The following is a 14,092-nucleotide window of genomic DNA, read 5'->3' as shown; positions in this document are numbered from 1 at the left end:
CACAGACATATAGAAAGACAGGCGGCAAACGAGTCAAACAAATCACAGAACCTCCACGCCGCAACAGGGGCGACTTTTATAGACGCTTTCTTCCGCCTCCGTTTCCGCATTCTGGATCTTTGCTCCCCGCGACACAACTCCGCCCAAGACACTGAACACACGGATAACGAAAAGCACCAGATATATGTACCCATGTACATAACAATATTCTCTTAAATATTATCTTTTTAAAGCCTTGCGAGACTTTTTCACCCACGAGGGGCGTGGCTTTCCTTTTTATGACGCAACGCGCGCTTTCATTTTTTTCCTTGTCGCACGTTCCACGGAAAATAAGCCAAATATTTCAGTTCTGCGAATACTACAGTTTAATCTCTTGATAATTACTTCTAGTTTCTTGTGATAAAGTTATCATGAGTACTGATTCGTGCGCAGACGTTTTGTATCCTTTACGAAACCTGTCTAATGCGATCAAATGTATTGGAGAGCGGCTGAAGGGTGAGTGATGCTAACTGAGCTAGCTGTCGCTACTCGGACAACGTCCAGTGTAAGAGTGTGTCGCGAGTCATCCGTTAGCCATGCGTTTATCGCCTTGGGTTTAGAGATTAACCAACTTGATACAAACAGCTAAGATAACTGACCTAACCTAGCTAGTTACTTAGAGTTTATGTTTATGGGAAATTGCGGATAGCCACAGTAATCAGATGTGCTAAGGGTAACCATGTTGCCCATGGTAACCATTACGTGGGTGAGGCGGTGTGTCCATGTGGAGTTGGTCGATAGAGAATTGGGCTGATAACATGTGGAGAGAGTTGGGCTCATGTGGAGAGAGAGAATTGGGCTGATGACATGTGGAGAGAGAGAATTGGGCTGATAACATGTGGAGAGAAAGAATTGGGCTGATAACATGTGGAGAGAGAGAGTTGGGCTGATAACATGTAACCTTTAATAGGTTTACATGTGAAGTTGCAGCAGTGTCTTTCAGTGCGTGTAACATTACACGACGTGTAAAAAAGCTTATACATCTGCCTTACTATAATGAAGAGAACGAGCTTTTCCTCTCACGCCGAGGAATGTGACGATAATATGAAGTAGAAAATGCCCAGTCGATTTTGAAAAGTCATCCTTTGTCTGCTGTTGGGATCCAGGATGAATCGGAAAATGCAGGGGCTGTATTCTTCTATGTCTCAGTTTGTAAAGACAATGAATGTGAACATACTAATTCTCATTTTAAAAGGACTCTTGGTTGTTATTTTGTATTAAGCAGATTATAGACAATAATTGATTCAGTTGGTTTCTTATTTTCATATTTTGTTTGTATCAGTGTTAGCCTGGGTCAATATTTAAGTTCAACCTTTAACTTAGACAGTGGTTACTCAAAATAAGCCAAAGATGGAACCCACAAATATCTGTGGGATGGGACAAGTATGAAATTTGTAGGAAATTGGTAGGCAAAGTGTTGCAAAGTCAACGTAGTACAAGTTCCCCAGAATTTAGTGACTGCAGTGACAAATGTCTTGAAATAATAAAACTCGTGACATTGTTACTTGTTTTGGGGTCCCTTCACATACAGAACAGCACACTTAATCACTACATTGGGAGTTAATGATCCTTATATGAATATACATATATTTAAAGTCACCATATAGCATCAACTATGTAACAGGCTAGGATCAGTTCAGAGTTCACTCTGTGCCACATGTTTAATTTATCCTAGTGACCGGGTCTGCAATGACAGGCTCTATTTTGCTCACTGTACCGCACATTCAGCACTCTACCAATGAGGAATAATTTATTACACACATCTGAGTATTTTCACCAAACTCCAGTAAGCCACCCGCTCATTCATATACAACTATCAAACCTCTGCTATAATGCTTTGCCACTACATGATGTATTTTTTGCAAGATGCTGTACATGTATGGTAGGGCAATTGTTTGTTTTCAAATCACATTGTCCAAAATAAGACTACAAGGCCTAAGAAGGTCAAATTTGTGATAGTACTAAAACATCAGGGATAGAGTTAAAATGACAGAGCTCAAATTTGCCACTTCTTTTTGTATTTGGGATAAAGCATTTGCTCACTGAAAGAGCTGCCCAGTGCTACTTGAGTCTCATACAATACATGGAGTGGGATTCATTCTCCACGAGAGATATTAATTTAGCTAACAAACTCCTTTCTCCGACCACCTACACTGGGTCAAAGAGACCATGCAGGACAGAGATGGCCTTAATGATTTTTCCCAGATAGTTTCTGTCTGTGGTTGAGATGCTACCACCTCAGTAGATCATTCCATAGAATTTGAATGATGCCACCAAAATATCAAAAACATTTTCAGCTATTTAATCTGTAATGAAAAAATGTGCTATATTTTGTAAATTGTGATTTTTTCACCACAATCAAAATTTGTCCTCTGCTTTTAACCCATCTGTGCAGTTAGAACACACACACACTAGGGATTACTAGGGGGCTGTGGATCACACATGCCCAGGGTGGTGGGCAGCCCTAGCCCAGCGCCCGGGGAGCAGTTGGGGTTAGGTGGCTTGCTCAAGGGCACCTCAGTCATGGCCTCAGGTCTGGGAGTCGAACCCACGACCCTCCGGTCACAAGACCAGTTCCCTACCACCAGGCCATGACTGCCTAATGAGTAATCTGCAGTGTGTTAGAATGTCTGTGTCCTCTTCATAAGGATTACAAAGTGCCTCCTCCTTTTCAAAAGTCCATTTCTTCACAATGTGAATGACAGCTGGTTTTCTATGTACAAGGTGTTTATATACAGGCTGAAGATGTACCGGGGGGTATCCCAGAAAGCGGGTTTAACAAACTCTGAACTCTGAGTTGTCTTACCCCGATCTGACATACTCAGAGTTTTCGGTTCCAAAACGGCAGATCGGAGTTAAAGTAATCAGGGTAGCTCAACTCTGAGTAGGTTGACCCAGACAGAAGCGCGTTCATGCAAGATTTATTATGGACTTATTAAATTATTTTGAACACTTACTAATTCCAGGTCTAATCCGAGTGGTGTGAAATGCACATGGCATCAGATAAAAATGAAGTATAAGAATATAGTATAAAGTGGTATGGCTGTACATAACTATCTTATTCTTAATATATATTCTTAAATATATTTATTTACAGGAAAAATTCATTTAAAAAATCATCTGAAAATGATAGTAGGTCTATGTGTATTCAGGGTTTTATAACGCATTCCTGATGAAGAGCTCAGCTAATAAACTGAGCTTCAATATCTACAGGATTCTCGAGGAAAGGACACGTCATGATGACGTGTTTGTAACTTGGGTTTAGGTTTAAGTAAACCTGCCAGCAAGCAGGTTAGCTTCAGAGCGAAAGTTGCTATAGCAACTGACACAGAATTTGTTTTAACCCACTTGCTGGAACAGAAAACTCCGGGTTTTAGTGAACTCAGAGTTAGGCCTAACATACCCTGAGTTAGACACTTAACCTGCTTTCTGGAATACCCCCCTGAACTTTCCAAAAACATAAAAACAAACAGCCTGTGGGCTGATGAACAAAAATATTGGGTGCAGGAATATCGCCTCTTCCGGTGAATCTTGCTTTTTCATGTCGATGGAATATCACATGACATCAGCTATGCCCTTCCTCAATGCTGCAAGTGCTAGTGGTGTGATGTTTGTCTTTGTTTAGTTGTGTGTATTTTAGGAGTGTGACGAGACACTCAGCTCACGAGACGACACACGATATTGGGTTCAACGAGACGAGACGAGATTTTAAGACTAAAATGACAAATTATATGACTGGACAACAGACTTATTTAACTGAGTTACACATGCATTTTGAAATGTTTTATTATAACTCCTAACATGCATTATGTAAGCAGGAACTTTTAATAAACTTCTTCCTCTACAAATTGAAATTTAAATAAAGTTTCATAAAAGTTAAAATAAAATAAATAAGATTAAATATTTCTCCATTTTTCAAGTGCAAACAATATTACAGTGACTCTGAAAAATTCGTCATAAAGCAGTTTTCATCGTTAAGCGTGACCCTAGATTTAGATACGCTTTTATCGTAAATATAGTATAGAAAAAAACGAACAATGTTCACATGCGTACAGCGTGAGAAAGAGCGATTGCGTTACCAAGATGGGCTGCGGGGGCTGCGGTGCCTCAGCTTATCGTACACAACACTCCACTACACCCCACAACACTCCACTGTGCTGCCACTGCTCCGCGTACCGCGCGAAAAAAAATAAAAAGTCAGTCGTAATTCTGATCTGTCGTTAACCAGACCCGTCGGTAAGTGCGGACTCACTGTATTATGTGCAAAACAAAAAGTTCTTCTCTGTCAATACAGAGTGCAAATAGTGCAAACAGAGCCTGATCAAGTATGTTAATGAATTTGCTGCAACTACACTGACATGTTCATTTTTAAGACTATTAACATGTCCACATATTAGCATATTAGCATCCCCACACTGCTCCCGATATCCTTTGCTGTCTCAACTTGCTAAAGCGTGCCGTTCTGTCCCTGCTACCTCTGTTCAAGTGAGATATGTTGATTTGAGTACTGAGCTGTGATGGTGCTGTAAATGTCTCTGCATTGTGCTTGTCGTGGTGTACAGCATTATTTTCATACAATGTTTGCATATGGCCCGTGTCTTATCAGTCACTCTCTTGCCATTTATCATTTCCGCTGGGAACCCAAAATGCTGCCAAACAAACAATTTGAAAGTGGTGGGGCATCTTAAATAGTAATACCTGTATTTTCCGACGTCATTCTGGCTGCTTGCTGGATCACAAATCTCGCGGAGTTACGTCTCGCGAGATCTCGTGACATAAGATCTCATCACACCCCTAGTGTATTTATTTATGTTGCACATCAGCTGTTTTAGAGATGGCAGTTTAAATTGTCATCTCTATAGGCCAGCTTCCTTGTAGACTGTATTTCAGAGATTGTAAAGCCATTGAACAATGCAGGGTTGACATACAATACTTGTAATTAGCCCCTAATGTTTAGTACACAAACTGTAGGAGTAGGAGCAGTAGACAAAACCAACTGAAAATTTAACTTGACCTCAGACTTTGTTTGTCTATAGTTTGTTTGTTTGTCTTGTTTGACATGTAGACTAAATAATTTATTTAAATGTGCACAGTTTAAATATGAAAGTATGCTCCATATTGTTTTTGAATGTATTGTCTTATGTAAGATCATAGCGGTGTTTGCAAAGATATGAATAGATCATGTCAAAAGAGTTAGAATAATGTAACCTGCACAATCTAATCTAATCTAATCACAATCTTTTTGTTGTCTCTTTAGGTGGAGAATCAAATGAATCTAATGGTGACTTTAACTTGGAAAACTTTTGGGAGATACTGAGTTGAGTGGTTTCATGTTCAACGTCCTTATATGTACCTTTATTTTTAGTGTACTTGACAGTGTTAAATATTCTTTTCATAGAATTTTTTTCAATTAATGCATTTTTTTACTTCTACTCCACAGCTGAGGCAGTGAAGGCCACCTCACAAGAAGCAACCAAACTTAGTCTAGCCTTCTCCAAACCACCACTTCCTTCAGAGCATGTGAGTCAAAATGTTGACATAATAGTTACAAATTTTCTTAAGTCTGTGCAGAAGGTACAGGCCCAGTTTCTTAATTGAGTTTCATAATGTGTGTCTATTCTCATAGAACTCTGCAAGGCTGGCTGAGTCCATTGAGAAAAGTGTATTGGCACTATCCACCATATATTACTGGTTTCCAAAGAGTCATGGTAAGTGGTTTTCATCCATCTTCACTTGGTATGTTGCAGATCCAGTTTCCTTGTCTTTCATCATTATTGAGTTTTATTTCTTGTGACATGGTGGTGCTGCAGGACCTGACATTATATCACTGCAATTACTGGCTTATTTTGTGACAACTGGGGAATTAACATTTAGCCTATGGATAAGTGTAATCTTTACCACAGTATTACCATTACCCATTTACTACCAATTCATAATGACTGACCTTCTACATGTTGCATGAAGAACAACTGACAGAGTGCCACAATGTTAGTATTCACCAAGACACATTATAATAAATATTCAAGTACACTGAAGATTTAAAACATGGCCAAATAGGAAAATTATGGTTCTTTATATTTGACATTTTAAATAATGGTTTGCAAAAATGTTGGACTCAGCATTGTATTGTTTTTGGTTTTGTGTAGGCTAGTGATTTAACTGACTTTCTTGGTTTCTATAGGTATTACGTTACGTAAACTAATCAGAGAAGCAACAGTGCAAGTTTTGGATGGGATGGTACAGCTGCTGGATATACTACTCTCCTCTCCTTTAGAGAGGTATTTGTGGCCTTGCTTTTCTCTTAATGTGTATTATTAGGGAGTTTTTCCTTGCCACTGTCGCCCTTGGCTTGCTCACTGGGGGCTAGGACTCGGCACTTGTAAAGCTGCTTTGTGACAACAACTGTTGTAAAAAGCGCTATATAAATAAAATTTGATTGATTGATTGATTGATTGATATTATCCATATTTCAGCATTAGCATTATTATTTTGGATTTAGTCAAAGTCAAATTTATTAATATAGTGCTTTTTAAAACACATGTTGTCACAAAGCAGCTTTACAATCATATGGGTCCAGATCCTAATGAGCAAGCCAAAGGTGACAGTGGCGAGGAAAAAATGCATGACTCCATGATGGTGGGGATTAGGAAGAAAACTCGGGAGGACCAAGACTTAAATAGGAACCCATCCTCCATTGGACAGCCTGTTGGCACAAGTCCGTGGTGCGCAGGGTGGTTCTACAGTTCTACAGTAATAGTTAAGTTTCTTGTTCCCCGTGAGCCTCAGGTAGGAGCTAGCATCAGCACGTCCTCTTGTGGCAATGGCACATCCAACCCCGGCATCAGGATTTACATTGTGTGCAGTTTTACTTTTATATATACTTTTATCTTTTAATAAGATTCCAGGGGCCTCATGTACGAATGGTGCGTATGTACAAAAACATTGTGTGTGCTATGTTTCATGTTTCACGCAAACGGTCAGACGTACTAAATGTGATTTGAACGTGAGAAAGTGCGTACCCCCACGACACTTTCACTTCAGGCGTACGCATGTTTCTAATGTGTTTTCGTCATTTAGCGACACTTTGGACAGGGTTCGTACGGTCATGAAAAACCTGGAAAAGTTATGGAATTTGAAAATAGCAATTTCCAGGCCTGGATAAGTTTTGGAAAAACTAAAAATACTCAAATGTTTTGGAAAAGTCATGGAAATTTGCTTGACACAATAAATATATGTCGTTCCGATAACCGGAAGAAAAAATAAACATATATAATATAGCCATGTTTTTTCTTTGTGCGGACCACTAACGTAACTTCACAGGTTAGTTCACTGCGTTAGCGTTGGACTCCAAGCGGAGCTGTAGATTGTACTTTGATGACGTGTAAATCAGCGTAATGCTGGTAAATGCCGATTCAACTATGGCTGCTTCAGTTGGACAAATACAAGCTATGGCTTGAGAAAGACAAGGACACGGGGCATGCAAAATGTGCACTGTGTGGTTAACCAACTGGTTAACGTTGGGGTTAGAGACTGAAAAGTCCGACGCAAAGCAGTTTTTGTCGTTAAGCGCGAACCTAGATTTAGACACGCCTTGATCGTAAACACAGAATAGAAAAAAACTAACAATGTTCTCGTGCGTACAGCGTGAGAAAGAGCGACCGCGTTGCCGAGATGGGCTGCGGTGGAGGCTGCGCTGCTTCAGCTTATCGTACACAACACTACACAACACAACACTCCACTCCACTACACTCCACAACACTCCACAGAGCTGCCACTGCACCTCCACGCACCGCGCGAAATTAAGAAAAGTCGGTCGTAACTCCGTCCGTCGTTAACCAGACCCGTCGGTAAAAGGGAACTCACCGGCTTTTAGCCCGGATACGGCTTATAGCTACAACATTTTCCATTAAAAAAAACTTAGATGCGGCTTATATTGATATTGAAAATACGGTAAATGTTTATTTTTTCAATTAAACCATGTGTCTTTTCATTAATTGATGATATACTGTGGAATTTTAGCCTGGATTTTTTCTTATTTTTCGTGTCTACACATATGTTTAGAGAATGTACAGTCATTGAAATTTGTCTGAAAGTCATGGAAAAGTCATGGAAAAGTCATGGAAATTAGTTGTCAAAAAAGTGTATGAACCCTGCTTGGAGGTGATGCAATGAAATTACAACAAATAAAGTAAATTAATCAGACAATTTCATTGCCTTACTGAAGTAATCATTCAACATGTTTCCACGAGATTATATAAACATGCATTAAATGTTGCGCTGGAGTTCTTGGGACATGGCAGCGTTGGCATTACTGGAAGATATCGCTAATGGCCGAATTCGCAGAGAGCGTTTTTTTCCGTGACCATTATGATTTTTTGGCCCATGATGATGACTGCCTTATAAGCCATTTCATATTTCCAAGAGCTGTCCTCTTGTGCTGAGTTGGGTCCAGTTTTGGAGAGAGAAACGGTGAGGAGTCGCGCATTGCCAGTTACTTTACAGGTACTGACAACGCTCAGCTTCCTGGCAACTGGCTCGTTTCAAAGAGAACTGGCAGCCCGGTACATAAACTAATGTAGTGGCACGTTGGCCTGGATCAACCCATGATTCATACATCATTACAAACAGCATGGTTGGGATAAGATTACAAGCTGGCAGACTGCATGATGGGTGGCTTCTTGGTAAGCAAAGAATTACTTGGGAGACAGCGGGTACACGTTCAAGACGTGACTGATGACCCCCCTTTGCGATCCAAAGACTGACCGGGAGTGGAGATACAATTCTCTCTATTCGCACACCCGGTCAGTCGTGGAGAGGGCGATTGGGCAGCTGAAAAGCCGGTGGCACTGCCTGGACAGGACTGGGGGATGCTCCTGTATCCTGTGTGTTGGATGGTAAGGGCATGTGGGGTTCTGCACAGTGTTGCGCACAGGTATGCCGTGCCATTTTTAAAGGTGGGGGAGCAACCAGCGGACCCAGAGCCAGGACAAATTAATGCGTAGCCTAACCCAGGTGCCATACAAGCAAGGCAACAAATCATAGCTATAATATAAAAAAGGTAACAGACTGCATTCAAATTTTAACCAATTATTTTATTGAGTCGCTGATGCTAGTGAGCGCATCACTGATATTTTTAGGTGCATTATATAATTCTGCCAGTGTGCGTTGTTCTGACCCCACAACATTTAAAGCTTCACACACGCTGTCCCACTCAGACCTTTTGCGCTTTGCCATAATGCCCGAGGACAGCGTGCCAAACAAACATTTTTTCCGCGTCTCTACCTCAGTCAGGAGCGTCTCCACTTCACATTCGGTGAAGTTCCTCTTATTTCCCCGTTTAGACATGTTTTGTGATAGATCAGAGAGGAAACTCCTCCGGTAAAGGGCTAATGAGTTAAATGAATTTGCATATTTATAGGGGGGGCATGTCACAGGAGGAGTTAGCCACTCTCTCATGTGCGCTCTATTCCAGGTTGATTGGGATGTACAAAAGAAATGTGTGTGGATTCCGGCGTACGCACAGTTTGATACATCCGTTTTTTTTTCTCCATTTTCTGGATTTGTCCGTATGCCAGGTTTCAGTAAGAAATCCATGCAAGTCTTTGTACATGAGGTCCCGGGTGAGTAACTGTAGCGTACATTAGTAAGATATGTATAAATATTTTTAAATGTTGTGATGTCCACAATGTTTTCAGTGAAACAGGATTTCAGGCAGAGGTCCTTCAGTGTTTTAGTCAAAAGTCTCTTTTAAAGGACATTGATCAAAAACAGTATACATTAGAACCCCGGAACTCGACCGCCTCAGACATATTCTGACTTTGACGCAAAATTTGGAGAAAATCTTGTCTCAAAGCCCGAACAAAACTTCTGAATCTGATCCGACTCACGTGCCTTTTGTAAACAAAATACAGTTCATGCTTCGGTCACATGCCGCTAGTTGGCATTAGTTGGAACTGTTGATAAGTGGGTTTTAAACCATTTTGAGGCTGTGCTCCAAGCTTTTGCTCTATTTTTGTTGTTTTTTGTAATGTTTTAGACAAAAAACATGGCTCCCAAAAAAGACAAAGCAGAAGAGGAAAATGGAAAGAACAACAATAGAGTTGAAAAAGGCGATCATAGAGAAGTATGAAAAAGACATTCGTGTGACAGAGTTAGCACTGGAATTCAACTTGATGGTTGAGAACGGATTAATCCATTTTCAGTTATTTCTTATGGGAAAAATTGATTCGGAACTTGACTGCATGGCTTCTCTCCTTCCGGAACTAATTAGCGTAGAGTTCCGGGGTGCTACTGTACATCACATTGTGACTGGTGCAGGGAGGGAGAGAGACGCAAGTGCACGTTTGGAGTGTCTTTATTCTACATTAGCAAAATGAAACCAAAGAGCACAGCTGGCCAAAACCAGTAAGGAACATGATCGTAGCTGATCGTAGATTTCAAGGGGTTTTAGGACACAGCAGAGCAGCAGTTATGCTTGCAGCATCTTTCGTGATACCGCACTGATGCACTTAAGGCCTAAGTCCATGGAAAAATTTAGGGCTGTCCACGACCAAGGATTTTTTTGGTCGACCAATGGTCGTCATTTACTCCGACTAATCGACCAATCGACCCCCTCCCCCCCCTAAAAAAAAATAATCCCATTTTGACCGGGATACACATTTGTGAAGTTTTATCTTTAATGCCGGGCTGCCGCATCTATGCACATTTACCACTAACGCCAGGAGTAACCTTGTGTGACTAACAATGTTTCCTGGTTCATCTAAACACTAGGTCTATAGCCTACACAAAAATCCGTTATCTGCTCAGTTCTTCTCCCAGTCGAAGAGTTCGCGGCATTGTCGTGTACAAGAGCGACCCTTTTTTCCGCGGGGATTCTAAACTCTGCCATTACTTCGCTGAGTCTCTCCTATGTTAGCAGCTGTGTGGCTCACTCCCAACTCTAGCTCCCAGCACGAATGAATGCATTCGGCAGTTATCAGAAATAAAATGCGCTGTGACCGTCATGTAACTTTCCATCTGGTTAGTCCATATATCCGTTGTGAAGCTGAGTGCTTTACAGTTTTCGATCTTGCCCTGAAGTGTTTGTTTTGTTTTGCTGTATTTGCTCTTAACCGCGTGCATCACTGTTTCACGTCTAACCAGGCTATATCCGGGCTCGAAGCATTCAATTAGATTTTTAAATCCCTCACCACTGCCGATATTCACAGGTCGCATGTCCAGCACTGTCCTTGTCAAACAAACCACCAACGGTAAATTCGTGTCACGTCTTCCTTTGTCACGCCGTTGAAATTAAAAGTCCCAGAAGCCCTTTGGTCGACTAGTAATTTTTTTGGTCGACCAACGATTAATCGATTATTTGCCATCAGCCCTAGAAAAATTGCATTTAAAATATCCTAATTCATTCATCAAGACTAACTATGGGAAGTTTCACCATGTACCCTCTCTCCTCTTCTGATAATTATAAAACATGAGGACTAGTATATGTTAACATATATGATATGGTTTATCAAGATGTTTTACCTTTCTTTTGTTTCTGTAATTTATGCTTCTCTTGCAGCCAGATAATTTTGTTGCACTCTCTGTATCACATGTATTATCTTTTGCCTTTGCTATCAGGTTCATACATGTAATTTTAAATAGAATAAAATAAATAACATTTTCAGGTTTAATATAACAGTTTTACAGTGGTAGCCTGGAAAATGTACCAGCCTACCTAATAGATCAAAGTTTTTATTCTAATCGGTATTTTAAGTGAGATCTACAAACCTTTTCATTGAGCCATAATGTTCACTTGGGGTTCTCTCATTGATAAAAAAAATCATGCTTAGTACTGTTACAACTTCAGTTCATAATAACACTTTAATGGTTACAACTGTACCACCCTGACATTTGAAAATATTAGTGGTGGGCCGTTAACACACATGTATGTATGTATGTGTGTGTGTGTGTGTGTGTGTGTGTGTGTGTGTGTGTGTGTGTGTGTGTGTGTATATATATTAGTGGTGGGCCGTTAACGGCGTTCGTTAATTTGATATTCTTATCGGGCGATATGAAAATTATCGCCGTTAATCTATTCTTAAAGTTCGGTTGGGAACTGGGTCAAAATGGGTAAGCAAACTATGACTTTCAACTTGATAGTTTAGCTCGGCTGTATTCTTAACTAAATTGCACAGTAGGGGCGAGAACGAGTTTTCAAACCTGTGATTTACAAATCGTACATGTGTTTACATGCCACGAAGTCGCCAGGTTTGCTTCATGGAAAATTCATTTTTAGGAACGTAAAGTGTTACCGGAGCGGAGCTCGGAGCAGTCGTTTTCTGCATGGTCCTAGCGCTAGATTCGCTATTTAAATATTTCTTTTTAACCGTTAAAACTGCAGAGGCCCAAAAACGGCTTTTGAAAAAGATCCCCCCAAATTACGTCCATGAGGTTAAATGTATCAAATGTTGGCTTACATTTCAAATATCATGTTTAGCTGAATAAACATGTTATCTCAACCCCTTTTAATGTACAGTATGTAGGCTTACAAATTCATGTTTAACCGAATAAACCGTTGAACACGAGTAGCCTACATTTTATTGAGCATGTTTTTTTTCTTCAAGTATCAAAGTAGAACAGCTTCCTCAAGCAGTCATTGATGCATTTTGGAAACAGGAGATGAGCCCCTGGTCTAATGCACCCTTTGTATTAAGAAACCCTATCTCAAAAACTGACTTTTAGTCATTACTTGGGTAGCATGCATATGAGCCATTTTAATATAGATTAATCTAGATTAATTTCAAGATTTCAGTGAGATTAATCTAGATTAAAAAAATTAATCTATGCCCACCCCTAATATATATATATATATATATATATATATATATATATATATATATATATATATATATATATATATATATAATGTGTGTGTGTGTCACGGTACGGCGGGCCCACTACTGGTCGCATCCGTCCACAGCGGCAGTTGTTCTGTTGTTGTTGTTGTGTTCGTCCCTCAGGTGGGCGGGGCCCGTGAACCGTCTCACCTGAGGGTCGTTTGTTTGTCTATATATGTCTTGTCTTTGTACCAGTTGACCGCTGGTCAATATATCCTTGATTTGGATCACGTCACAGGTTTTTGGTTTGCGCACTTTCTTCATTAAACCGTCCATTTTCCCTGAAACTTGGCTGATCGCTTCCTTTTTGTTTCGCTCACCCTGCCCGTCACACATATATATTAGTGGTGGGCCATTATCACCGTTAATGCTGTTAACGGCCCACCACTAGAAAATATACAATTTGCTGGAAAGAAAAAAAAAATTTATTCCTGAGAAAAGTAAAAATAATTATGCTATAGTGTTTTCGTTACATTTCTTATTGGTAAAATGTCATTTAGATTATGTGTGGGTGTGTGTCTGTTCATTTGCATGGACAGTAGTGCTGTCTCACAGTTTCAGATGCTAAAACAAGAATGTGTAGTATTTGAATGTACTGAAATCTAATCGCAACAGGACATGCAATGTATCTGCTTTTGTTTCAGGCTCTATTAAAAAGCTTTTGTCCTAGTGAAAAAAACATAAATATGGGACTCAGTTTGTTCTTTGTAAAATAGGTTAAAATAGTTTATGTACCCGTTACAGACTGCCGGATTGTCTGGCTGATTTATTAATGTATTTTAGCAAGGAACAGTGAAAAGGTTATGCAGCCTAGTGTTGATGATCTTATATCAGCCTACTCTTACAAATTGTGTCCTTTATGAAGTTTATGAATTTGTTTTATCTTTTGAATTTCAAGAATTTCCTATTGATAAATGAATGATAACTTACATTTTAAAGCAGTGCAGGTAACTTACTATAATTGGCATCTTATGTTTTCTTTCGTCTTTCCTTTTTTTCTAGTTTATCTCAGGAACAGCTGATGTCTACTGGTGGTGTCTGGGCATCATGTGACCAGTTTGCTCAGTTGCCAAAAGGTACCCTGCAGTATAATGACAGTACTGTGGACACATTAGATTTTAATTAAAATCTTAAAAGGGAGAGATCTTTAGGGAGAGATGCAGATATAGTGAAACTGT

The 14,092-nt window shown here is 39.9% G+C and overlaps 1 protein-coding gene across 4 annotated transcripts in view; it reads left to right on the top strand.

Moving 5' to 3' along the window:
• The first annotated feature begins 200 nt into the window (after window positions 1-200).
• The window catches only part of ccndbp1 (cyclin D-type binding-protein 1), an 84,320-nt gene continuing 70,428 nt past the window's right edge, over window positions 201-14,092 (top strand). For all 4 annotated transcript variants that reach the window (XM_077013699.1, XM_077013696.1, XM_077013697.1 and 1 more), the window contains exons 1-6: window positions 201-495; window positions 5,297-5,356; window positions 5,480-5,559; window positions 5,666-5,747; window positions 6,221-6,317; window positions 13,917-13,990. In XM_077013699.1, the coding sequence (XP_076869814.1) occupies window positions 411-495; window positions 5,297-5,356; window positions 5,480-5,559; window positions 5,666-5,747; window positions 6,221-6,317; window positions 13,917-13,990 (478 nt within the window). In that variant the 5' untranslated portion in view covers window positions 201-410. The remainder of the gene's footprint in view (window positions 496-5,296; window positions 5,357-5,479; window positions 5,560-5,665; window positions 5,748-6,220; window positions 6,318-13,916; window positions 13,991-14,092) is intronic.

Source organism: Brachyhypopomus gauderio, chromosome 8 (genome assembly GCF_052324685.1).
Source record: "Brachyhypopomus gauderio isolate BG-103 chromosome 8, BGAUD_0.2, whole genome shotgun sequence".
Lineage (NCBI taxonomy): Eukaryota > Metazoa > Chordata > Actinopteri > Gymnotiformes > Hypopomidae > Brachyhypopomus > Brachyhypopomus gauderio.
This window is presented reverse-complemented; position numbering and strand designations above follow the sequence as displayed.